Source organism: Pleurodeles waltl, chromosome 4_1 (genome assembly GCF_031143425.1).
Source record: "Pleurodeles waltl isolate 20211129_DDA chromosome 4_1, aPleWal1.hap1.20221129, whole genome shotgun sequence".
In the NCBI taxonomy this organism is placed as follows: domain Eukaryota; kingdom Metazoa; phylum Chordata; class Amphibia; order Caudata; family Salamandridae; genus Pleurodeles; species Pleurodeles waltl.
Window position 1 is genome coordinate 982,305,943 of NC_090442.1, and position 27,517 is coordinate 982,333,459.

The window sequence follows — 27,517 nt, forward strand, 5'->3', positions numbered from 1 at the left end:
CCTTCCCTTTTCTTACATGTGAGACACCCCTAAGGTAGGTCCTAGGTAGCCACAAGGGCAGGGTGCAGTGTATGGTTAAGGTAGGACATACAGCAATGTGTTTTATATGTCCTGACAGTGAAATATTGCTAAATTCATTTTTCACTGTTGCAAGGCCTGTCCATCTCATAGGTTAACATGGGGGCTACATATGGAGTTTGGGGTCTCTGAGCTCAATTTAAAAATACATCTTTTAATAAAGTTGATTTTGAGATTGTGTTTTCGAAAATGCCACTTTCAGAAAGTGAGCATTTTCTTGCTTATACCATTTCTGTGACTCTGCCTGTTTGTGGATTCCCTGTCTGGGTCAGTTTGACAGTTGGGCTGGTTGCACCTCACACTAGACAGTGACACAAAGGGAGCTGGGATGTAGTCTGCATTTCCTGATGGGCCATCTGTGCTAGGAGGGAGGGGAGGAGTGGTCACTTACACCTGAAAGGGCTGTGCCTGTCCTCACACAATGCAGTCTCCGACCCCCTGCTGAGTGTCTGGGGCCTGGCCTGGGCAAGGCAGGATTTCACATTTAAAAGAGACTTTACTTTGAAGTAGGCGTACTTCAAAGGAGACATTGGGTATAAGAAGGGCACCCAAAACCACAGACTTGAGAAACACTTCCGGAAACAAGAGGAATCTCTGCCTGGAGAAGAGCTGAAGAGCTGAGGAAGAAGAGCTGCCCTGCCTGTGACTGTGCTTTGTGGAGCTACCCTGCAGTTGCTGCTTCTGCCAGAGTAACAGGGCAAAGACTGGACTTTGTGTGCCTTCCATCTTGAGAAGAAATCTCCAAGGGCTTGATTTAGAGCTTGCCTCCTGTTGTTTGAAGTCTTAGGAACAGCAAAGACTTCTCTATGCCAGCACCTGAAGTCTCTGGAGACTCCTACTCTGCCCTGTGGTGACCATCCAGTTCGTGGGACCCCTAAAGGAGAAGATGGCAGCCTAAAGACAAGGAAATCCACGCACAGAGTGCCGTGCAGGGAAAAGATGGATGCAACTCCGATCTGCGGCTGAGGAAACGACACGCTGCCGGCTCCGCAGCTGAGAATCGACACTCACAGGAAACGCGACCGAAGAATCGACGCTCTGAGCAGGAGAAACGACACGCAGCATCGCTGACGGAGGCTGGGAGATCACAACCCACGCTGCGTGGTTTTCGGATCATCGTGCAGCTGGATTTCCGACTCATGTAATGCTGGGCGTGTAAAAACAACGCAAGGCCTGCCCGGACCCGAGAGTGCTGACTGGATTGACGCATCGCTCTCCTGCGGAGAGAAGAAACGACGCACCCCACCAGGCGAAGGGAGAAACGACTCACGTCCCACTCGTGAGTGGAATCAACGCCTCGCAAGCCCTTTGTGACGCGCACTCGCTCGTGCTGGGTTCTTTTTGATGCACCCAAGGTACTTTTTCACGCTAACAGCGTTAGTGTGTGTTTGAAACTACTTAAAGACTCTTTTTGCATTTAGATTAATAACTTGACTTGTGTATTGTGGATTTTTGTCGTTTTGGTCTTGTTTTGTTTAGATAAATGTTTCCTATTTTTCTAAACTGGTGTTGTGTCTTTTTGTAGTGTTTTCATTAAGTTGCTGTGTGTGTTGGTACAAATACTTTACACCTAGCACTCTGAAGTTAAGCCTACTGCTCTGCCAATCTACCAATGGGTAAGCAGGGGTTAGCTGAGGGTGATTCTCTTTTACCCTGACTAAAGTGAGGGTCCTTGCTTGAACAGGGGGTAACCTGACTGTCAACCAAAGACCCCATTTCTAACACCAATGATGAGACAAAATCCAAAATAGTAGCGACTCAAGGTGTAATATGATCACTCTTTCTAAGAATTCTCCAGTGACAACCTTAATCATGGTCCAGCACTGGCTTATGATGTTCTACAACTACTTCCCTTCTAGGATATCACCAGCTTATTTTGACATAGTATGCACCTTTGAAATCTCAGATGCTCAAGAGACAACATAAAGCTGAGGAATGCTTAGACTGGGATGGTGCACTTTACTTGAACCTATCTGAAATCCATATATTCCTAATCTAAAAAGGGACCATCAGACTCTCTGTGTTCCTAAAGTTTGCTTGGAGAATCAGAACAGGTGAAAAGCATCAAACTAGGTTGAAAACCCAAGAGACTGAAAAAAAGTATTAAGTGTAAAATTGGAAGCCTTGGCTCTTTCTATTACTACCAAACAGGAGTACTAAAAGAAGAACATGTCAGATGATCAACAGGCCACTTGCGGGTGGCTGAACACAATTAAAAGCATTAAAGTCATCACCAAAAAACACACATCACTTTTTGTGGGACAGCATTCAAACAATTGCGTTTTGCTGCAAAATGTGCTGCTTAAAAATAATGTGGTAGGTTTTACTTAGCTACAGCGGCAGGACTTAACATCTAGATCTGAAATGTTGTGCAATTTGACAAACAAAAGACAGCAGATATGACAGAAAGCAGATACACACCTAGAAGTACATACACTTAAAGGGAAATATTTGAAATAGCATTCTGATATAAACATAGACTTCTTTTTATATAAAGAATACGACTACCTCTGCCCGATTCTCCAACCCTGATAGAAAACATTATTTGAATAGGGTCTATTTGTCCCTTTTTTTTTTTTTTTTTTTTAACAAAACGTACATCTCGCTTCCGTTGCTCTTTTTTAAGCTGAGAAATTTCTTGATTTCTTCTAGAGTCCATCATTCTGGCCTTTTCTTGCTCCTCTTTCATTTGTTTCATCAAACGAACCTATGAAATATAACAGTATATTTTTAAACAATTCTGTACTTTACTTTACAATCTACTATACACTGACACATTTTTCCATGCTTTAGGTCTTTGTTTTATTGTAACCATTTTTACTTGTACTGGTTTGCTCATTTTCTATCTATACCTTTGTTTTCTTCATTTCCGTTACTTCTTGCTGCAGTTTCCGCATCTGTTTTTCATATTGTGACTGATTTTTTAGCAGCCGTGCATGTTCCTTTTGAGCAGCATTTAACTTTTGGAGTTCTTTATTCATCGTTTGAAGCTTCTTTTCGTATTCTGCCTTAATTTTTTTTGTTTTTTCTTCTGTGCAAGACTCCATTGAACCTGAATAAACCATAAGCATAAATTCATTATTTTATTTATTTATTTTAAAAGAGTCCTATACACTGTCTCCGAGCGTAATCCAATTCCCTTCTGTAATTATTAAGCTCGCTTTTCCTTCTTAAAATTGGTACGAAGAGTCAGTCTCTGTGGAAACCAAAGCAGGTCACTTAATCACAACATTTAGTCTGGCTTTCCTTGGGTGAGCTACCAGCTTGAGGGAGAAAGAAACCTGTAAGATCAAACAGCAACATACAGTGTAGGGTTCTGTAGTGGGCATTTGCATGGGGTGTCACTGTCAAGTAAGTACAGTGTTTTTTTTTTTTTTATATTCTGTTCAAATAGAAGACTGAATTTGAACAAATAAAGCTGCAGAAGTAATGACTTTTTGCACCAGCTTTGGAAAAATTTATGGTTTCCAAATTCGATGAAGACTCTGCATTCATAACAGGTAGGCACTGACGATAAGGTAACCAAATTAGAATTGTAGTTTGAAAGCCTGATATTTCTAAACGACACCAGATTAAACTGTTCAGTCTTTAAACCAAAAGCATACATACTATTCTTAAGCTAAATCTTTAGTACTTAGATACAGGGTTTAGGTGTTGTTACAAGGAAACTAAGCTGTAATAAAGGATATAACTTAGCAACTCTAACTTCTTGTACTGCTTAGACATGACAACAGTATTTTATATCTGCAGAATGTTGCCAGCGTGTTAAGAAAACTTACTTGTAGAATAATGAATGAATAAATTGGAAAAGGGGGGGGGGGGGGAAATAACATAATAATTTAACTGGTAGGAAATCAGTTGTGTTGCATATTTAGAGGGAACAAATATTTAATAGTTAAACCATTCTGAAAAGAAATCAAATATCATTCACCATTAAAAGGTTACAGTATTGATAACATTATAACTGTTAGATACTTAGCAAATAGAAATCTAGAGTGCAGTGACATAGTTAAGGCCGTGTTTATCACTACCATGTAATGCGCCCCCATAAGTGATAGCGAGTAAAAACAAAAGCTTGATGATTATGCATGTTACAAAAGGAGAAAACAGAGCAGTGGCAAGTTGACAGTGATTTATCAGTGGCCATTCATTGTATTGGTCTAATAATGCCAGCCTAAAGCAACAAGTGCACCCCACTACCTAATGGATTAAATACATAGTATCTTGCTTATTTCTTGGAAGGATGCTTTCAGAATGACAACCCCAGGATGGTAGGCAAGCACTGGTCAGCAGTTCAAAATTTTACAAAGGTCAAATTGTACAGCCTGATAAATGAAGCAAATGAGAGAAATGCATTCATAACAGACAAAGTGGCTGCAGTGAAATCCTGCCATCTTTGGGAACTTTCTGGTGTAACATTAACTATTCTACAATAAGGAGATTTTACTTATGCATCCAATGGCTTGCCCGCAATCTCTTATCAATTACAATAATAGATCTCTAAAATCTACATCTATTGATAATATTTTACATTAAAATATTTTCTTTAGTGATATCAACACATGATTTACAGTACACTATTAGCAAGCAGCATTATTATAGTGTATAATTCAACATGTCACGAGTGGATGAAAGTAATTAATTTGCACATTCTTTTCCCTTAGATTAAATTCTTGATAACTCAGTTGTCTGGTTTTATTTAAATTAATAAAATAGTTGCAGAGGGTAGACACACAGGTGCTCAGAAGAATGGCCAAATACGGGATACTGCAATATAAAACAGATCAATGATGCCTGGTATATAACTGGACTAGAATGCAGTGTTGGTTGATCTCACTTCATTTAGTATTCAGAAAAATAAATATTGTATAAAGACATTCAAATGGGGTACATATTACAGGACAGTGTACATTTTTCTGTATGCTTGAGCTCTGGGAGTAAACAACATGTTATGCTGCTATTTTGTGCCTTCATGGCCAATTGAGCAGTTACGTAGCTTCAGACTGGATCACAATTTTTTTTGTTACCAGTAATCTCAAGTCACTTGCACTAGATGGTATCTCTTGATGTGTGCACGCAGATCCAAATACACTGGAAGTTATGTCACAGATACATATAAGGTGCTTCCATGCCAGTTCCACACAACTTTTTTCTCGTCTGCGCTATGGAGAAGTCAGATGAGCAAAACAACAAAGGTATAAACACACATCTCAGAATTTGAAATACATCCTCAAAAGAGGAGGTAGGAGGACAGAAGCACTCTATGAGAGGAGTCATTGATACAAAGAACGTCACCAAACTACGTCATGTGTACTTCAAACAAATGTCCATAAAGTACTCTATGTACTCCTTTCACAGCAACTTTGCAGGAGGGGAGTGAGGAATTGGAATGGATTCAACACCAGAAATACTTGTAGAACTACTTCCTAAATGGGTAATGATATCTAGTCTGATCATTCAGACAACAAAGTTTCACTAAATAACGCCCATGCTATTACTTCATAGATCAAACACTCAGACACCCCTGAGAGAAGTTGTCATACCTCTCATGGAATGGACATGAATTCCTACAGTAGCAGATTTTTCTGCCAACTACTAACAAATACAAAAATATCAAAGGATTTAGAGGGTCATTAGGACTATGGGTTGCCGCCATGTAACCGCTGGCGGAGAGGGGGGTCGTAATCCTCAGGGCGGTGCTGCGTGCCAGGATCGCCAGTACCACTAGACCATCCTGTGGAGGAAAACTGGCAGGGCTGGCCCTCCAACCGAGGAGCAACCACCACGGTCACAATGGCAGCGGTCCGACCACCGCATTAGCGGCAGCCTGACCGCCACATTGGCGGCAGTCCAACTGCCATCACGACCCTGGCGGTCTTAATACCGCGACCCTGGCGGTCTTAAGACCGCCTGGGTCGTAATGAGGGCCATAGTCTGCTTCCTTTAAATTGTCTCTAAAACAAGACAAAAATCCTGTCATCTAAAAACCAGAAGATCTGGGAATGTAAGGGCTCAGAACTCTTCTAGCATTTAGCTTTCCCTCTTTAAAGAGATGAGAAGGATAAAACACTGAAAGAGAAATCACTTGAGACTGATGAAATTCAAATATAAAATAAACCAAAGGTACCTCAGGGTCTGTAAGGATTGCAAATGTTGAAAATATGTGTAACAAATATCACCATTTAACTCTGTATTCTATGCCTACTTAACATGCGCAAGATCCTCACCCTCCTTGAGAGCATTACTCACCAGTGTGCCAGCTCTTTGTTCAGAAGATATTATATCTAGACCAAATCCAAATGGTAATATTAACACCAAAGCTTATTTAGACTATCGTCTGTTGAACCAAGTTTTATACTACTATATAATAAATATTGTAGGAACCTGGTCCCTTTTTGCAGTACCCCCCCCTCTTTTTGCCTGATATTTGATGCTAACTTGACTGGGTCTGTGCTGGGATGTTACTAACCAGACCCCAGCACCTGTGTTCTTTCCCTAAAACTGTACCACTATTCCACAACTGCCACACCTCTGGCACCCAGATAATCCCCTTGTAAAAAGGAACCAGTGGTACAAAGAGCTTTAAGGGCTGTGGCATATATTATGCCACCCTAAGGAGCCCTTCACCAAACACATGCACACTGCTACTGCAGATTGTGTGGGTTGGTGGGGAGAAAAAGTTAAAGTCGACATGGCACCCCTCCCTGGGTGCAATGCCCACAAACCACTGCTTGTGGCATAGTTAAGTCAGCCCTCTAGCAGGCCTTACAGCTCTAAGGCAGGGTGCACTATACCACAGGTGAGGACATAGCTGTATCAGCAATATGCACCTACAGTGTCTACGTTCATTCTAAAACATTGTAAGTGCAGTGTGGCCATATTCAGTACATGGGCTGGAAGCTTATAATTACGAACTCCACAGCTCCATGATGGCTTCACTGAAGACTGGGAAGTTTGGTATCAATCTTCTCAGCATAACAAACCCATGCTGATGCCAGTGTTGGATTTATTGAAAAATGCACACATACGGCATCCTAGAGATGCCCCCTGTATTTCACCCAACCCTATAGTGTAGGGCTGACCGGTCTGTGCCAGCCTACCACCAACAGACAAGTTTCTGACAACCATGGAGTGGCACCCTTTGTGCTCTCTGGGATCAGGGAAAAAGCCCTTCTCTGGGTAGAGGTGCTTCACACCTCCCCCCTGCAGGAACTGCAACACTTGGCAATGAGCTTCAAAGGCTCCTCCCTCCTCTTATACTGCCCCAGGGCACTCCAGCTAGTGGAGATGCCCTCCCTCTGGACCAGGTGCCACTATTGGTGGTAGGTCCAGCAGGAAAATTAGTAAACACCATGAGTAGTGTCCACCCCACCTGGGACCACCTCTATGGTACCCAGAGTGGAGGTGAACCCCTCCTGGCAGAATCTTCTATCTTGTTTTGGGAGATGTTATCCAATAGGGTTAGGAATGCTCCCCCCCTCACCCCCGCAAAGGGAGTGGGCACAGGAAGGGTGTAGCCACCCTCAGTGACAGTAGCCATTCGGTACTGCCCCCTGACCCCTGTAACAACCCTAAATCTAGTATTTATGGGCCCCTGAACCTGGAGATCTAACAAGAAGGAGGACTGAAGAGCCGCACCAGCACAGAAGTCTCCAGATGACAAATGACTTGGCCCCACCACTACAGGCCTGTCTGCAGCTTCAAGAATCCTGCTACAAGACAAAGACTCGTCCTGTAGGACCAGCAACCTCTACAAACCCCCAGAGGACTGCCTGCCTACCCAAGGACCAAGATCTCCAAAATACAGTGGCCCTGTTTACAAAGAAACTTCCAAGAAAAACTCCAGAGGCGCCCTCTATCCGCTAGTCCTGCCCACTCTGCACCCAACGCCCATGGCCCGTGTCCAGGTGGACAACCGGTCCAGAGAAGGTCCCCAGGTGATTCGGACCCCAAGTCCACCCTGGGCTGACCCCTCCAGACCAGCACCACCACGCCTGCAACCTAAATTCAGAGGACCCCCTTGACCGTGACTGGCTCTGGTAAAGATTTTGCAACGCCTAAAGGTATGCCTGCACCCGCATCCCCCTGGCCTTGGGGAACCAAACCGACAGACCAGCAAAGTTCAGTGGGCTCTCTGCCTACCTGTCCAGCAGTTGGTTTTATTCAGTCGACTCCCTGGACCAAGCCTGCAGCATCTTTGTGACCCCGGGTATTCCCCGTTTGAAAAGCACTGGGCACGCGATGCTGTGTTTACACCCTGCAGTTGGCCATGGTCTGTGCCCTGAGGTCGCGGGCACTTACTTGCAAGTGGTTTCTTTCTGAGCATCCTCTATCTCCATAGGATTCCAATGGACACTCCCCGCCGAAAACACATCTCCAATCACCTAAGAGACCTTCACTCGCTTCCTATTGCAAAAAGAATCAATTTCAAACTCCTCGTCCACACATACAAGGCCCTTCACGACCTAGGACCCACCTACCTCAGCCACCGCATCATCTACTCCTCCACCAGACCTCTACACTCTGATCACCAAGCACTAGCCACCACACCCCTTATAAGGAAGACCTTGGCAAATTGAAGGTCCTTCGCCTAACTCGTGGCAAAGAGCTGGAAAACCCTGCCCCTCAGGCAGTCACCATTGCTACCTCAATTCAGGAAGGGCATTAAAACCTGCCTCTTCAACTGAAGCTCAGAGGTCAAACACCCTTAGCGCCTTGAGACCCTTACAGGTGAGTAGTTGCGCTCTATAAACCCAGATTTGATTAGATTTGATTGGGCGTCCAACACCATCTTTGACCTCTGCACCCACCGGTCTCCTGTTGTTGGTGGTACACCCTTGGTGTCTTCCTAAATTTTGCCCTGTGGACACTTTTAAAACTGAAAAGTACACTCTTGAAACTACTTATTTGCAACAAAGATCCTCTTGGTTCTAGAAATAAAGTATATTTTAGATACCTAAAACAATTGGCTTGGAGTTAGTCATTGAGTGTGTGCCTTATGTCTTGACTATGTGTGTACAACAAATGCTTAGTACTACCCAGTGATACACCTAACTGCTCGACCACACTACCACAAAATAGAGCATCAGTAGTATCTACTTTAGCCTTGGTAAAGCCTCTGGGGATCCACTGGACTCTGTGCACACTATAACATACTTTGGTATGTTCCTACAAATATCTTATTCACAGCATGGCTAAAAATTAAAACTGCCATTAAACATTAAAATAAAGTGTTACATAAAACGTACACATAGTAATAATTCTGGTATAGACAAACTTCTCAATTACAACAATATTAAATTAAAACCAGAATTAAAATTGCTATTACACAATAGACCTTTCTTCACCCCCTCTGTTTGGAGCTGCTAAAAGCCTGCCTACTGTGTTGGTTACTTCTACAAATTGCATGTCATTAAATGTTATTACTTTTAATCTTGTATTTACACCATATTTTATTGACTGGCCTGATCAACTACTGAATAATTCTGATAAAATATAATCAATCCATTAAAATGTGCATAATGGAAGCTTTCATGTTTAATCCACAATAATAGTTATGTTCTGGGATTTTCAGGAACTTCCCCTCAACTCAGTGCAAATGGATAAGGTACTTAGCTGTGATTCTAGTTCTCTTCCAGGGAAACCTAGTCAGATTCATAAGCACTGAATATTTCTGCCACGTGCGGGTACCCTGGAGCAATATTAAATATATAATCTATATATATAATATATATAACTATAGCATAAAAAGTTACATAGTAATTTAATATTTACGTATATCTTTGCAGCCTATACTAAGGGCTAAAAATGCTCAATTTACATCACGTTTTCCTTTAATAAACCTCTTACCAGACTCAAGCATTTTTGTAAATCAAAAAAATTCAGCATAAAGTGCAAAAAATCAGCCTTTATTGAAGAGAAAACTGCAAGGGAATACAAAAGTATTGTTAGCTAATAGGTTGTATTAGAAGCATTACTAGTGAAAACTGCCACCGTACCTTTAAGGCCTTCAGGACCTCCTGTATCCCATCATGCCCAGAAGGTGACAGTTAGGTCTGTACCTTTTTACGGTGACATGAAGAACAAAATGCAGACATGTATGAACTGCTGCATGCAAGATTCGTCCGGGGAGGTGGGTGGATAACTTATGACTTTGATGAGGATTCTCCTGGAAGAGAACTAGGATTACGGGTAAGTAACATATCCTTCTCTTCCAGTGGATCCTCATCAGTAGACTTAAGCACTGACTAGAGTAGCAAGCCCATCCCATACCTCTCTGGATGAATCAAGAGCAAGCATGAACAGCTGCCATCATCATTGGAATAGATTCCACAAGGAGGCCTGCCTTACTTGGATGTCTGTCTTAGTAATGGAATCTAGACAGTAATGTCTTGTGAAAGTATGAACCGATCTCCAAGTAGCAGACGTGCAGATTTCAGAGACGGGAACATTCCTTAGTAGGACTGATATTACCGCCTTGCCCCTCATGGAGTGGGCTTTGGGTCTGGTAGGTAGCTGCTTATTGGCCAAGTTGTATGTGAACAGAACACAAGAAACTATCCATCTAGAAATGGTCTGTTTAGAGTAAGCAATGCCTGCCCTCATAGGGCCAAAGTTAACAAACAGACAGTAAGATTGTCTGAAGACTTTGGCGTTGTCCAAACAAAATTCCAACACCATCTTAAGACCTAATGAATGCAACACTCTTTCCGCTGGGGTAGAGGGATTAAGAAAGAAGCTAGGGAGTGAAATCACCTGGTTAATGTGGAACTCAGACACCACCTTGAGAAGAAAACTTGGATGAGTTATCATTACCCCCCGTTAGCATGGCACACCGGTTTAGGGTCTTTGGCACATAGAGCCTGAATCTCACTGATTGCGTGTGCCAAAGTAATGGCCACAAATAAAACTGTTTTCCAGGTAAGGTGGTGTAGGGATGCTTTATGTTTCGTTGCGAAAGGGAGGCCCATGAGCTTTGAAAGCACGAAATTCAATTCCAAAGGAGGAGAGGGAAAACAAATAAGTTGAAATACTTTCTTCATTCCCTCTAAAAAATCTTTTACTGCGGGCATTTGGAGGAATGACTTTTGAGTAGGGGACTTCCTGTACGCAGTAACAGCTGCAAGATGTACACTAATAGAGGCAAGCTGTACACCAGATTTCGTTAAATGGAGGAGATAAGGCAAGATTACCTCCTTCTAACCCAGGATTGGATGGATTTTTTTTTTTTTAGTATACCACATGTAAAATCTTTACCACTTAAAAGCATGGGAACGCCTGTGGGATGGTCTCTCTCTCTGGACTCCTTAAGAATGTTTATGCGTTCCTGTGAGAGACCTAAATATCCGTACTGGAGGTATTCAGGAGCCATCCAGTCAATGTCAGAGAGGGAAGGTTGGGGTGGAAAATCTTCCCTCCGAACTTGAAGAGGAGATCTGGTCTGCATGGCAGTTTTCTGTGTGGTCTTTCTGACAGGTGGAGGGTACCACTGGCAGGGCCATTCTGTGGCTATCAGGATCATTCTGGTTCTGGCTCTGCGCAGCTTGTTAATGACTGTTGGGATCAAGGGAATGGGAGGAAACTCAAAGAAATGTCCCGGACCAGTCTATCAAATGGGATTCCTGTTTGTTCCTGGTCGACGGAACCTGGATGCAAAGTCTGGGCATTTTTTGCTTGTTTCATCTGCTAACAGGTCTTTTTGCTGATGCCCCCATTCCTCCAACATTTCCTTTACAATGTCTTCATGCAGGATCCAGTCATGAGATTCGGTGAAGTTTCAACTTAGAGAGTCCGCTTGTGTTTTCTGGACTCCGAGAAGATGAATCACCAAGATAGTCAATTTCCTCACTATGAGCCAGTTCCAGATAGCCTGCGCTTCAGGGATAGAGGGCAAGAGTGCATACTACCTTGCTTGCTCAGATAGTTTATTGTGGTTGTGTTGTCCGTTTGAATGAGGAGAGCACTGGTTTGAATGGATGGATAAAAAGACTTGAGGGCTAGATGTACAGCCTGCAGCTCCAACATGTTGATGTGGTATTGTGGCTCCTTGGCCGATCACAGTCCCTGTGCCTGTAGGGAACCCATGTGAGCACTTCAGCCCTGGAGAGACGCATCTGTGATGATTGTGTAGGAGTGTGACCACCACGATAGTGATGCTTTCGCAGCCGGAGACAGGGTGAGCTTGGTGTCCTAACTGTCTGTGAATTGAATCCACTGACTCTCCAGATTCTGCTACAACAGTCTCATGTTCAGCCTGGCACTGGGAAGAATGAAGATAATTGGTGCCCCTGATCCCAGAGGAGATGTCACCCCTGCCTGGCTGATGAATGTGCTGCACATCTTCCTGCCCAAAAAATCTATTTGTCTGCTTTCCTTGTCTGGCAGGACTAATACTGAAGTAGCAACAGAATGCGTCTTCAAGCTGCTGCAATAATGGCTGAATCTGGTGGAGGATCAGCTCTTAAAAATAAAGGTTCCTGATCCAGAGCCTTATACTCCTTTAAGATTCTCTCTGGGCCCGCTTGAATGGAGACGGGAGTTAGAAAAGTGTCCATCACTGGTTGAAGAAGACCTGGGACCTCAGGCAACAATGGTCTCAAGGAAGACCTATGATGTAAAGTCTCGAAGATGATTGACGGGGTCATTGCGGGTGCTGGAATATCAATGTTAAGCTTATTAGCTCCCCTAACTAGCACCTCATTAAAAGGTATTCAGATCATCTCTCTGGGACACCCTCATTGGTGGAGTGGCAGTAACAGTTGAGTAATAACTCTGATGATCCTGTGGATGATGACCATGTAGGGGGATCTATGCTCGCAGTAGCGAGATCAATACCTCTGAGAACTTTGGGCAGGTGCAGAGGATCTTGTTCTGGCCCTGCAACGAGATCTACTCCTCGTTCGTGACCTGGTTCTGCGCAGAGGAGTGGGCCCCCTATGTACCCTGGATTTTGTTGGGAACCTAGGAGAGGTAGCCTTTGCCAAGCGGGCTAGAGGAGTCTTGTTTCATGGAGTTGGCTTTGAAGACGGTGTCTGAGGGACATGCCAGTTGTGACCACTTTCTAGTGATCGTGGTGTTTGAGGAACTTCTGACTAGGAGATCTTTGTCCTGCAGAATTGTGGAGAAGCTCCTGAAGACGCCACTGGAGGGTGTCTAGAAGAATGATGCACCATAGACCTGTCCATGGGCGAATGCTGCTTCAATGTCGAGCGACGAGGAGCAGTCATCGAAGGTGGTCCTGTGGACGGTACATGATGCTGAGGTGGTGAGTGGTTCCCCAATGCTGAACGGCGTCTAGCTGCTGTTGGCGAAGACTGTCCAGTAGGCATCTGTCTCAATAGTACCTGGTTGATGTCAATGGAGAAATCTGCCTCAACATCGAACAGTGGCTGGTTGCTTCTGACAGAGATGTGTGGCTTGAGGTCGCACGGCATCTGGTTGACAGAGACATGTGCCGTCAACAGAAAGGTGATGAGACATCTTTGATGGAGACTTCTGTGTCGACAGAGTAACAATAGGACAAAGACTGAGCTTCCCTCGACGACGAGGGCTTCGATGGCATGCAAAAGCATTTCAGGGTCGTTGGAGACCTTTTGGGTAAAGGCTCTCTCAATGTCTGTATTCATCATTTGGCCACTGACGGCGATCCTGCAGGCAAAGGGTGCCTCGTGGTTGAGGGTATTTTCCTACCGCTGGATGTAGATATTTTTCTCCTTTTTCTCACCCGTCATGGGATCTGCCTCTGGGAAGAGCCTTGTGATCAGAGGTAGTTTTCTTGGAGGAAAATGGAAGAGATCCTCCTTTTTATCTCTCTTGAAGTCGTGTGTAGACACATTTTCTTTCTATCTTTTAAAGCTCTTTTAGAGAGTTTTTGGCAATGGTGGCAGGTCTTAGGCAGATGAGTATCAGGTAGACATACTATGCAGACTGAGTGGAAATCAGTCTGCGCCTTCTTTTTGCCACTGGCAGGGCACTTGACAAAAAGAGAGGACACTTCACTGGAAAAAAAAGTACATTCCTATCAGAAAATGAGTGTTGCCCACTCTAGATGGAAAAAAGACGCAGAGTAAAGCAGAGAAAATGATTTTTTTAAAGTATTTTTGGACAGAAAGTCAAAAAACAGGGAGCTTAGTGCTCCTGGATCCTCACTGAAGGAGCCAGAAAAAATAACTGATGTGTGACCTTTGGGGCATGATGGGATACAGGAGGACCTGGAAGACTTAAAGGCACGTGCCAGTTTTTACTTGTTATACTTTTAATGCAGCCTATTGGCTAAACATCCTTTGTATTCCCTTGCAGTTTTGTCTTTAATAAAGGCTGTTTTACAGAAATGCTTCAGTCTTGTTATGTGGTTTATTAAAGGAAAACTCAATGTAAATTGGGCATTTTTACCCAGTAGTATAGGCTGCATAGATATGTTTGTGTATATATATATATATATATATATATATATATATATATATATATATATATATATATATATATTAAAGTACTACGTATAACCTTATAGACCATGATCACCTGGGTTAATACAGCCCACCATATTCCATTTTACATTTTTTTAAATCTCCTACAGATGTACGCTCTCTAGTTCTTAAAGCGTCTAAGTGGATTTTCCATTGTAATTGCTTGCTGAACATCATATCAAGATTATTTATATGATGATATTTCTTTACAAGCAAGAGACTACCTGTGTGTTTTAGATTTTTCCCCATAACCAATATATTTGTTTTGTCTGAATTTATTATTAGAAGGGTTGCCTTACAATAGTTGTCTAAAGCTTTCAGTTATCTTTGTAAACCCACCTCAGACACATCTATTATAACCGGGGCATCATCATACAATAAACATAATATGAGATGGCCTCCCATGTTTAGAGGGATAGGGTCAAATGCTAGAAGAACAATGCAGAGTTCTTTTCAGCAAGGAAAATAATAAAATTACTTGGCGGACAATCACTAGCCATTTAATGGGACTGAATTGGTGAGGACTTGAAAAAGAGATGTTTGCAAACCAATTTTGTCTCACAGACATTCCAGAATTGTCTCCAGTTTTTCTTGTCTACTAAAGTTGTTCTGTGTGCAGAACAGCAACCAGTTCTAACCAGATACAAGATGCCATTACATCTAGAAGTCTGAATACACTATATGCTGACTGTTCTGGAGTTGTCTTATACTGCTAACACTGCTTAGAAAATTAAAGAAAGACTCTCCACAGGAGGAAATTAAGACAACAGTTGAGTATCTGATACCATCACTATTAAATAGAGTATATGAGCTGGGACAAGATTTGATTTAATGATTGACCTGGCAGCTTCAAAAGTGTAACAGTACTTTTCAAGTGCTGAAAAGCCAACTCTAAGGAGGATGCCAGTCGTCCAATTAATGGCCCAAACATATCCAGTGAAGATGCATGCCTTTGGCGAATACTTTTGGGGCCCGAAGACAGACTGAAAAGCTAGACTACAAACCAATAATTATCTCCCACCACAAAATGGATAAAGTACATGTCCTTCTCTTCTATTAGAACATTTGCATCTTGCAAATGAAGGTACCACTGAGTCTTTCAAGTGTAAAAACTGCAGGACATGGGAGTTGTCATTTTGAAATATTATTTCCTTACTAACTTATTCAAGAACTAAATGTCTGAAATTGGTTTTAAAGTTCTCCATTCATTAGGAATTATGAAAAACTTTCTGAACAGTGACTTCCTCCAATAACACAGCAATCTCAGATTTGGGGGAGGGTGTACAGAGGAGTGGAGAGGGAATGTGTGGTGGCCTTGTAATGAAAGGCAGAGTAACTGTTTCATATAATCTGTAAAAAACATTTGTCTCATGTTAGCAACACCCCTCTTCTCAATAAAGCCTTCCCATGTTCTTCAAGTGGAGACCCAAACTTCTTAGCATACAGGGCCAGATGTGTAAAGCCCCTTTGCATTTCTTAATGGTCCAAATCGGTATTTCGGGCCATTAAGAAATGCAAACCGGCCTTTTCTGATGTACAAAGGCTTTTAGGAAATCACAAATTGCGATTTCTACCATGTAGAAAAAGCTATCTGCAATCCCCAAAATAGGAATTCGCAAATCGATGTTGAAGTTGATGGTAACTATGTGTAATTTAAAAAATGCAGCCCAAAGTGTTTTTTTTTTTTTTTAACTGCAATAGAGCACACACATGCCCCTTGGGCAGATTTGTACTCTACATGTGTACCACTATCTTTGGGATGCACCAAGGGGGGCCTTTTGCCATCCTTGATTTTGCATTTCCCAAATAGAAATTTCCTAATGGGAATTTGATATTTGGGAAATGCAAAACCGGCCCATTGACACAAATGCAATGGGATTCCTTACTTGCGATTTCTTAATAGCAATTTCTACTTTGTAGTCACTATTTAGGAAATGCAAAATTGCATTTTAGTACATCTGGCCTCTAGGGGTTAGGAGAGGTTTTGGTGTAACCTGTGTGGCAGGGGGATCGACAAAAATATTTCAGTTTGCTTCCCCCTATTAGAACATTTGTCCCTGTAGTATTCAAAATACTGTTGAGAGGCTTGAGGCTGTGGAGGTTGTGTTGGCCTATGAGACTCATTTGAAAATGTCTGTTCTGTAACTGAAACTTTCTTTAAGAAGAGACAACATCTACAGCTCTTGCAGTGGCCTTACTGAACTTGAACCAAGTTGTCAGTTTTCTGTTTAAGTTGAACTTGTATGGGTGGCCTTAGGGTGCATCTGGTAACAGGCCTTACAGGACACTGAATCATGATTCGGGCCCAGGCACCAAAAGCAGAGTTCTTGTGGGTCAGTAATCAATATCTGCTTCCAACACTGCTCACACCCCTTAGAAGTCGGAGGTCTTAGGGTGAGACATTGCCCCAAAAAACAAAAACCTCAACAAAACTTTGGAAACAATTTTCCTCAAAAAGAAAAAGAAACACAAAGCGATCTCACATCAAAGACTGTGAAAGAAGGAACTGACATCTAATATAGATCTGTGACATCACTTCAGTCATACTTGTGACTCCAGTGCTGTTATTGAGGAGTATAATTTTGTGCCAGAGACCTGCAATTACTTTTACAATTTTTCCAGATCTAGTTTGAAGTCTGGAAAGAGTTCATGGACGAAATCTGCAAGAGCCAATGTCCTTTCGGAAGTTCTCTTTACCTCTTGAAAAACGGCCTAAACGCTTGTTTACTCATCTTTAGCCAAAAACATCTACCTTTATTAAAATAAAACAATTTATTAAACACATTTTACAAGATATAATTATGATTTCAATAGATGCGCAACATGACCCTGCAGTTGATCTAACTCTTTCAATCAAAGCATTTGATACAAATGACCATCTGTGTAACACGAGATGAATATCTGCACAGTAAAGTCCATCTGACTGCCAGTTCCTTCTTGCAAACAGACCTCAATCTGTCACAACAAAGGAAAGAAAATCTAACAGGCAATAGAGAACAAAATATTCAATGCAGTATTTTACCCATGTTCTGAAGCACTTGATCTCTCTCGAGCTGGGTGTCGCGTATTTTGTGCTGAAGCATCATGAGTTTCTCCTCATATTGCTGTTTCAGGGTATGTAATCTCCGTTGGCTGTTTTCAAGTTCATCTATGAGTTTTTGCTTAATGGCAATTTCACAAGTAATGTTTGCCAAATCTGCTTGATAATTTTCTATTATGAGAAAAAAGAACAAATGTTATTTAACAGATAAAACTGTGTATTTCACAACACTCAAGACAGCATCGAATTTACACATGATTTAGTAAGCCAGCACACTCCAAAAAGTGAGAAAAGATGCACTCTTGTACAAAGAAGAAAGCAGTACAGTTACAAACATTCAGTAATACAGGGATTCATGTAATTCACGTAATGAAAACATTTTTTCTAGAAAAAAACTATTGATTGTTTTGTACAACAACATTAGCAGGAGACTAGATAAAAATAATAACAATAACTTAACTATATGCAAGTAAAGCCTATATTTACAAGGCAAGCTTGAAAAATATATGAAGTGTGTAATTATGAAAATCTGAAACAGGTCTTGGGTTACTTGTGTTCAGAATCAGAGAGGCTCAGTCTCGGCAGTTCGGGCTGGACTCTTCCTACTGAAGCAGAACCAATGCTGATTTGCGTATGACTGTATAATCAGTAGCTGCATACTGGGCAAATAAAATGAAGGACTGGGATCTGACCCGCACAATTACCACTGGCTGAGATTAATTAAAGCATTCCATCTAGCATTATTTTGCATTCCTCAAAAAAGTCTGCAAGTCAAGTAATCAAAGAAGTTTAGCAATAGAAATGTTCACTGTTGACATAATGCAGAATGCGTATTCATTCTAGTGAGAGAAAAATTGAGGAAAATAAAAACACAAAGTAAAGATTCTGTGCCTAGAAAAGACATAAGAGGGTGAAGGGAAGGACTAATGGTTCTCCACACTGGAATTTCCCACAAACTACTGACTGGTGTAGCTGGTAGGCAGGGACATTCAGGTTTTCAAACCGTCCTCGATGCGAACCATGCTGGGGTTCAAACGACTAGTAAAAATTACAAAAAGAGCATTACAATTTTTATCAGACAGGGATTTGTAATGAAGCCCTTTCAATTATGGGATAACATAGGACTTTTCCTTATCTACGCTACACAGATAGTTACAGTACGATTTGGCATAAAATACACGAGGATCCAGAGACGTTCTTTTTCAGGTATTGACGACGCACAGGGTTGGCTGCAGGCCTGTTTCACATTTTTATGATTGTATAACTCTGATAGAGAGGTTTCCCTGCACCACATCCGAGGTTAATAGGATGGTGACCTTACTGTCACACTGACAGATAAACAATAGACGGAGGGTGTAGGGGTACCAAAACTCATTTCCACAAACACCAGGCTTCAGTACACACAGCTTAATTACCTTCACCTAATGTAGCTCACCCCAGAACAGCTGTTCTAAATGTACCCAGGGTCTGCAGACATCTGCCTCTGCTGCCAAACTACTGCGGCAGACTTTATACAGATGGTTTGGAGTTTCCCCCAGTTTGTCCCCCATCTCTCTTTGGCATTCCTTTTCTTTTCTGCAACATATATACTCACTATCAAGACGCAGAAAAATCCATGCCATTGTCTAAGTTTTGACATTAGGTTGTAGCAATTACAGCGTTTGAGATGTATACAGCCCACTGCACAGGCACTACTGTGGTGGTCAATCTTATCACTGCACTGCTGAATGTCTCTCATGTTTGGCATATGTCATGAAAAACTGCAGTATAAGCTAATGTAAAGCAATGTATATTTTCCCTGCCAAAATGTGTAGCTTGAGCTTGTCTTATTTTTGCTGTTAAAACTAAGAAATATTTAAAAAAAGACAAGGTAGAACCCAGAAGTTATGATGGATTTGTTGAAGTTTGACTTCGATCAAGAGGACTATTACATTGCCTTCCGTGTTGCAGCTTCTTAAAGCAAGTTACAGTTTAAACCTCAAAGGCATACAATCTGTCAATTTTTGCTCTGGCAAAACCCACACAGACTTGATTTTCAGCATTATCCTGTAGTGTGCTTTCCATGTAATAAGTTATAGTATGCATGTGGTCCAGCTTATGAAAGTTTCCTTCCCTGAGCGGAGAGAGAAGGAAGGAAGACTAGAAGATTGTTGGGTGGACTATAAAATAGGTAAGCAACTTCTGCTAAAAAATAAAATAAAAAAAACAACAACGACGACGACTATGAAAAACCAGTTTGTCTGTGTATAACACACTGAAAGGCTGTGACATCCCAATTCAAACAATAAAATGTCCGGATTACGTACTCACATGTGGTACTCCAAAGACAGGTGATCCTGCATGCATATTGATGGTGCCAATAACGTGGCCCACCAGTGGCTTACAGTTGTAACACACACTAAACAAGAGTGCTCAGAAACCTATTCTGCTCGGACTGTTGAGATAGTAAAACTGTGTTGTACCTGAGATGCAAGGGAGAAAAACTTTCAAAGTAAGGTGTACAGTCTGCAGATGCAACACATACATGTGTAGACTTTGCTATAATGCCGACCACAAGCCCTGCGCCATAATGTTGTCAAGATGAGTGTCCCAGCCCAACAAGGAGGTATACTCAACTATGGCAGTCTGCTACTGCTGTGGATTGGGGGGACAAACCAGCAGCAGATTGAAGGGGTACTTCAGTCAATTTCGTTCTCGGGGATGCAGTTTGTTAACTTTATCCGAGCCAAGAGATCCTCGATTCTACCACGAAACTTGAGTGACTACATTCACAGGCACCACTGAACAGACCTCATCCACTATCTGGTGCGTGGCACCAACAGGAAGCATAAATTCAACAAGCCTAACAGGTAAAGAACTTTAGAACTGGGATTGTGTCAGATTCAGAAATATCAGTATATATACCTAAAATACGCTAAGTAAGAAAACCGTCATACAGGTTGCTTCTAATACAGCATCAATTAAGGTCAGCCTTAATGTGGGGATAAGGTGAGACTTTTACGTGTGGACCATACAAACAAAACTATGCTAGAGGGTCATGATGCCCTGAAGATGTTGTGTATCCAGTGCAGGAGGCTTCACCTTTCATAGCTATCTGCCCAAGTATGACTCCCAATCTCCAGAGTTAAGGGGCCACTACTTTCAGCACCCTGCTAAACACTCAAGGCACGAAAATCAGACCAGATGGTGCAACTGCAAGCTACTAACACTGAATCCTCCACAGTGAACAATAGGTAATGGGTGTGAAATGAGAAGAACTGGAAGATAAAAAGCAGGCATCCTGGAGATATAGACGGCCAATTGCATCTGACTCAGGGATAGCATTTCAAACTAGCACTGTAGACTGAAAAGATACAAGTGTCAGGATAGGTCTTAGGCATACATCCATTTTGGGGATCAAAGTAGTAAAAGTAGTAAAAGGAGTAAAAGCCTGTGTGCTTTTGTCCAGGGACACCACTTCTATGACCCCTTTGCTCAGCAGGGCTTGAATCTCTGCCTCCAAAATTAAGGCATGTACTGGAGAACATATCATGGCAAAAGAAGAATGGTCCAGATAAGAAGAAATGAAGAGGAGGGTATAGACCTTTTGGATAAGCCGGAACATCAAGTGATCTGTCATCTCCCAACTGGTGGAGAAATCAGGTGACCTTTCCTGCACCAGAAGCTGGTGGGTGTGAGGGGGCGGGCAGGCAGGAGGAGGTTTTTACATAGCAGATCCAGCAGAAGATGGAGAATGGAGCCACTGCTGTTGTCGGTGTCTGTTCATCCCCCCATTCCAAAAAGAGCATCTGTTAGGTTGTCTGAACAATTAGGATGGTTGTTGTGGATGTGATGGCTTTGTGCTGGGGTAGCCCTGGAAACAGCAGTACTGCTGGCAGAACTGTTCCACCAGGGAGGCCAGGCTGCAGGACAGCCACATAGTGCAAGTGACTTTGAAATGCTCAGAGGGGGAGTTGGTCTTTTCACCAAAGAGCCATTAGCCAACAAAGGGCATGTCCGTTATGGGTATGTGGACATCTTAAAAGCCTATGCAGTGCTTCAGGCACAGAGCAGCAAACCGACTGCTGTGCCATGGACTTTATCACGTGAAATTAGGCTACCCTTGAAGATCTGTTTCGAAGCATCGAGGCCTTCCGTCACCAAATCTAAGAATGCTTTCTACATGTGATCAGGAAGGCTGAGTACTGTCATTCTCACTAATTTCCCACAAAAGATGTCATGGCCCAGGGCCACGAAGGCCTGTGATAAAGCTGTGCATACAACCAGGCTGCCTGGCTGCTTGGCGCAAAGAGTTTTCTACCCAGAGAGTCTGGTGTTTAAAACTCATGGTCTTAGGGGTGACGAACGAAACGTGTTTACCGTTCAATCTGGGGGAAGACACTTGGACTACCTGACACTCCGGTGAAGGGTGTGATGAAAAAAAAAAAACTTTGGATCAGAGAATTTAGGATTATGTCGTTGTGCAATTTTTCTGTGGACTATTAAGGAAAAGTGTATTTCCCAGGGAAGTCAGAACTATTTCCAACAATGCCTCAATAGATGGCAGGAGATATTCAGAAACTGTGGAGGTTGGGTGCCAGATTTCAGTCAAGATATTTTGCATTGTTTCATTTGTGGATAACAACTCCAGTGCATGTGCTGATTTTAGTACCAACAAAGGGAAATCAAGTTTTTTCTATGGAAGGGCTTATTAGATAATGATTGAACCAGCCTTCTAGCTATGTCAAGTCCGCTTCCATTTGGCCATCCAGGAAATATCCATGATTGGTATTAAAAGAAGGGAGGGCTTTGTCAGCCTCTGAGTCATCATCCTCTGTGCATCCCCAGTCTCATTTAATCTGAAAAATGCTCTCTTTAAATACAATTTTTGATTCTTGGGAGGTAGTCTGCAAAAATATCATCTTCAAAAGAGGCAGAATCTTTTTTATTTGTTACGTAGACCATGCCAGCTACTTTAAAAGCTGAAGGACAATTTACTTATCTTTGGGAGCTCCTTATCTGGTAGAGATCATGTCTAGCCGCACAGTCCTTACATTTGAATTCTCCCCAGGCATCAGACTGGATCGGATTAGATTTTCGTGAGCAGTAACCCTGCACGCTGGTAGGTGACATCACAGGTCCAATATAGGCACCACCCAGTCATGCAGACATCAGATTCTTTTCATAATTTCCCATGCCAGAAGTGCAGAATCATGAAGAACACTGACTACGAGTGTGTCAAAAATAAAGGCCCTGAAAGGTGAGCCCTTGACCCTAGAAATCAGTTAACAGAGCAGGGAGGGTGGGTGAGTTGGTAAGGAATCTGCAGCTCGATATAGTCTGTACCAGATAAGGTCTTACCGAAAGTAAGTAACTTGTTCATCTGACAGAGACTTCTAGCTGCAGATTTCTTATCTTTGAATAGATACCCAAGCAATACCATCCCCCAAAGTGGGTCTGTGAACCAATTTCAAGAAAGTCCTGCAGGACTGAATGGGCAAAGGGCCCACCTCTAGGAACCTGACCATCCAGGCAGTAGTGTTTGGTAAACACGTGAAGAGATACCCACGATGCCACCTAACAGATGTCCAGGGCCAGAATTTTGTGTGCTAAAGCAGTGCTAGAAGATTTAGCGCAGGTAGAATGAGCGTGCAAACGTTCAGGGGTTGCTTTTTGGCCAGAGAGTAGTAGATCTTAATGCAGCGTACAACCTATCTGGACACACCAGGAGAACATTTCTTGAAAAAAGCTCAACAAAAATCAAAAAAAGATGAGTCAAAAAACAACTGAGGGGCTAGCTCTCTTCAGATCAGCTCTGGCTGGCATGGAAAGAAAAGAACTGACTGTGGCATGCCTGGGTGGCCCCGAATAGAACCCACAAAGTAATTTTTGGTTCAAACGACGCAGACGATGGACGTAGAGCCGATCGACACTACCTACCGGTGCACAGGGTACTGCTCACAAAAATCTTCAGGATCCAGTCTAACGCCCAGAGAGAATTCAAAGGAAAGGAATCTCAAGCTAGAAGTCTCTATCAGATGTAGGACCTAAGGTGGGTGAGGGTGGCGCCAATACCAAAGTTGTAGGCAGCACTAAAGCCGCAGGGGGCAGCCTCTCAGAAGGCAGGACGTGCTGCACAATATGAATGTGTATTAGAGATATCTTGAAACATAGGAACATTATTAATCAAAATAATAGAAGGAAATAAATTGCAGAATGTAAGCTAGTAGTAAAAATTTGTTAAATATACTAAAATGAATTTGTTTGTTTCAACTTAACAGGGAACATAAACGGGAGAACAAACTTGTATGTTGAACAATACATTTTAAAAGTAATTATTTTAAATAATAATACGAGTGACAAAAGTGGTGTGAGTGCTCCCTCTACCTCTCCTCATAAAAGGAAAAATAAGCCACAGAATGACATATATATAAAGAAGAAAGAATGTGTGCTAGAAGTTGCCTAAGTCTGGAGCCTTAGTAAAGGATTTCTTTATTGAAGGCATACTTCTTCAAACAGGTTTCCACTAGTCTGATTTTTTGTTAATATCAGGACAATACTCACAGCAGAAAAAAGTAACAAATCTATTAGCAGAATAAATAGGAAGTAGTTGATATGTGGAAATCTGCATAGGTTTCCAGTTTCATAATTTCTTCTCCGGTATTATAATCGGGAAAATGCAAAACCTATAATCATGCCACAAGGAGGCGCTGTAGTATTGCTCTACTATTGTTGCTGGCTAATCCCAAGAAGGCATTTAAGGAAACAACAACAAAAATTTAAATGTAAGCGCCACGCTAGGTAGAGCTAAATTACTCAAATTTAACAAAAACTGTTTTCAAGTGAAATTCTCTTTGTAGTCCCAAAAAACTATACCACTCCTTACTTGCATAAGTTACAAATCAAATATTCAGTATTCAAGACCTTACTTGGAGACCTAAAGTTTCAAATAAATCTAAAAGCTGACTTTGTGGAACAGGTGATGCATAAGCTTAACTGATAAGGTTTCCAACATAAGAAGTAAATGTGCGGCTTTTCCCTAACTCTCAGAAATGACAAATTTCCAAAACGAGACAACACTTAAGTTTACCCAAAGCTTGTTTTAATTGGTTGGAGGGGATTGTGAGAACATTCTGCAATCAGAAACGTCACACTAACCGCACTGGAAACATTGCAGCAGAAGCACAAATCACCCGACTTTATTCCTCAGGGTACCACCACCTTCTACAAAATGTGCAGTGTGACTAGGATTTTCTGGGTGCAGAGAACCTCCACGCAAGGAACTGCAAGCAAGTACATTTCTAAAGTTTGAAAACATTTTAAAAAATAACAGTTTCAGTGCTACCCTCAGGTTACCCGAAATATCTGAAATAGGAAGCGACACTGAGTCCCTCGGTGCAGCTTGGGTTTCGTGTGTATGGCCGTGGTCAAACCACGGCTCTCAAGAACGAAGCTCGGTAATTATTACACAAGACCTGTGTCCAGCAAAGGGGTTACCAATGTGTCCTTTATCATTCATTTCATGACCTTTATTGACAAAATATGCTTCGTGACACTCAAACACAATCAAATTCATAATAAACAGTCGCATGTCAGAATTATATTATAAACATTGATCGCTACTGCATTGTAAGAATGAAATATATAGAGATCAGTGAATGTTAGTTAGGCTGTTGCCAAGAGTCTCACTACTGTGGAAGTTAGAGTGAGTAAAAATGTACATGCTCAGTTTTTTCTACTGTTAGGAAGGAAATGGTTAATAACCACTATATAAAAAAAATACGGCCAGGTAAACCATTTTAACAGTTTAAAATATGAACAACCTTAAATTGCTTTGTATACAGAGTTTTAGAATACTGTTTTACATTTTTCACAGTTTTACATACGTTTCCAATGGTATTAACGCAAAACCATCTGCCCACCTACCAACAGGCACACTGATAAGTCTTGGTGTGAACAGTTACCCTATAAGCTCTAATGAACAACAAAAACTGTATAGAGAACCTGGACTCAACACAACTCCACAGTGGCCAGTTTCTCGCTCCACCTGCTCCCAAATAAACGAAAACAATTGCATGTGCAAACTGGGATATGGAGGGCATGTTTTGCTCTTGATGCATTCCTATGCTTGCAGCCAGGTCAGGCCTCACAGTTGCATCTTTAATCATCTGGTATTCAGAAAGGTCCTTTGCTCAGAATTTCTCACATCTGTTTCTGTCTCAGGTTCTACAGAGCAAAGAGCTACAACTTCTGTTGACTCTAAAATGCTTAGAATTGACTTAGCAAGTTTCAACCCGACAGGAAGAAACTCAAGTCCGTTTTCAATTAATCGTTCCAAAGTATGACTGAAATAAGAAAATGAATAGATTTCTTTTAATTTTCATCAATGGATGCTCTCACACAGACTTGGCTGAATTGTGAACTAATACCGTTAAACAATATGGTCAAAATTCCTGCTATGTACCCTTAGGTGGCTACTTCGATGCAGTGAAAAGGCTCAACTCTTGAAATAATCTGATTTTAAAATGTGCGCTTGTGTGTCACGCATTCCGTGTATCGTCTCCTCTTTGAAGCTAATTCTATGATGTCTTCTGTTAAATGAACAACATCTAAGGAGCGCTGCTGGGGATGGATGGTTGACTGCAATTTGTGTTTATAGTAAAGACACCTGCTACGTTCATTTTCAAGCTGGGTATAAGAAACGTCTATGCTGCACACCTGACTGGGGTGGCATGGTGAGCAGAAAAAATGATGGATTAAACCCAGATCTGTCACTGAGGAGTTAATATCGGATTTGTTCACATTCCGCCCATCACCTGTTCTTTTTGATTTTGTCACCCAAAGTGGGGGGTGAATATTTGATTTGTTCCACATTCCGTTCATCATCTGTTCTTTTTGCTTTTGTCGCCCTAAGTTGTCCCGTGTTCACTGTGCCACTGGATTCAAGCTAGCCTGGCTGATGAGGGGTGAAACCCCAAATCCAGTCTCAGGATGCTGGTTTCTGGTCTAGGGAGGGCTTGGCTTAGCAGTTCGGGCTGGAAAGCTCCTATTGGGAGCAGGGTCAAGACTAATTTGTATATGGCTGGGTCCAAATTGGGGTAGCATGGTGAGCAGCAAAAATGATGGATTAAACCAAGATCTGTGACTGGGGGGGGGTGAATGTTTGATTTGTTCCGCATTCCGTTCATCAACTGTTCCTTTTGCAGACTTGGTAGTAGGCATATTTCAGATGATGTATCTGACCAAAATTGCCTCAAATGTTTATTGGCAATAATGCTTTTTATATTTACAAGTATGCAATCAAAAATCAATAAAATGTTTTCTGAAAAAAGTAGCACAGCTGAAGCAACTGGTTTTTTTTTTTCAGGAACAGACTCCCTGTTGTTTTTGCTGCCATGTTTGTCAAGTGCAATATGTAATGAAAACTTCTGTTGCTTCAACAATTACAAACGTCCTCGGGCAAGTCTTAGGAACGTAATGGCTCCGGTTAACAAAAGGGTGACATTTACAGCATTAGCTATATTCTGTTCAGCTGGTGCATATATCTAACACAAGACTAACCTATATAACCCAGCCTGTAACGTAGGGTACAAGTTTACTAGGGCACGGGAGAGATCGATCCTTTGCTGCCCATACACGTTAAGTCAAATATCACCAGAGCTTCAAAATATGGCTATGAAGGTCATGGTTGAAAACAGTTCTTAACTTCCATCTCCTCTATGCAACACAATCTTGGGCACCGGGGTCATTTAGCACTTCATAAATAACTCTCTATTGATTAGACGAAGAAAATACAAAGCAGGGGGGCGTGGCTGCTTGATCCAACAAGGCAGAAGTACAATTTCACCGCTCCACACCAGCCCGTTTTACTAATCCTAAATTTGGCGGCAGCGGCTGATGTTCGGTGCTACATGGCCAAGCGCTTGTTGTAGCACAACTCAGATGCCCATATAGT

The 27,517-nt window shown here is 42.0% G+C and overlaps 1 protein-coding gene across 12 annotated transcripts in view; it reads right to left on the reverse strand.

Moving 5' to 3' along the window:
• KIF21A (kinesin family member 21A) overlaps positions 1-27,517 on the reverse strand; it is a 725,937-nt gene that overhangs the window by 364,526 nt on the left and 333,894 nt on the right. For all 12 annotated transcript variants that reach the window (XM_069229749.1, XM_069229747.1, XM_069229752.1 and 9 more), the window contains 3 exons: positions 17,566-17,754; positions 2,931-3,130; positions 2,678-2,785 (listed from right to left, as the gene is read on the reverse strand). In XM_069229749.1, coding sequence (XP_069085850.1) covers positions 2,678-2,785; positions 2,931-3,130; positions 17,566-17,754 — 497 coding nt within the window. The remainder of the gene's footprint in view (positions 1-2,677; positions 2,786-2,930; positions 3,131-17,565; positions 17,755-27,517) is intronic.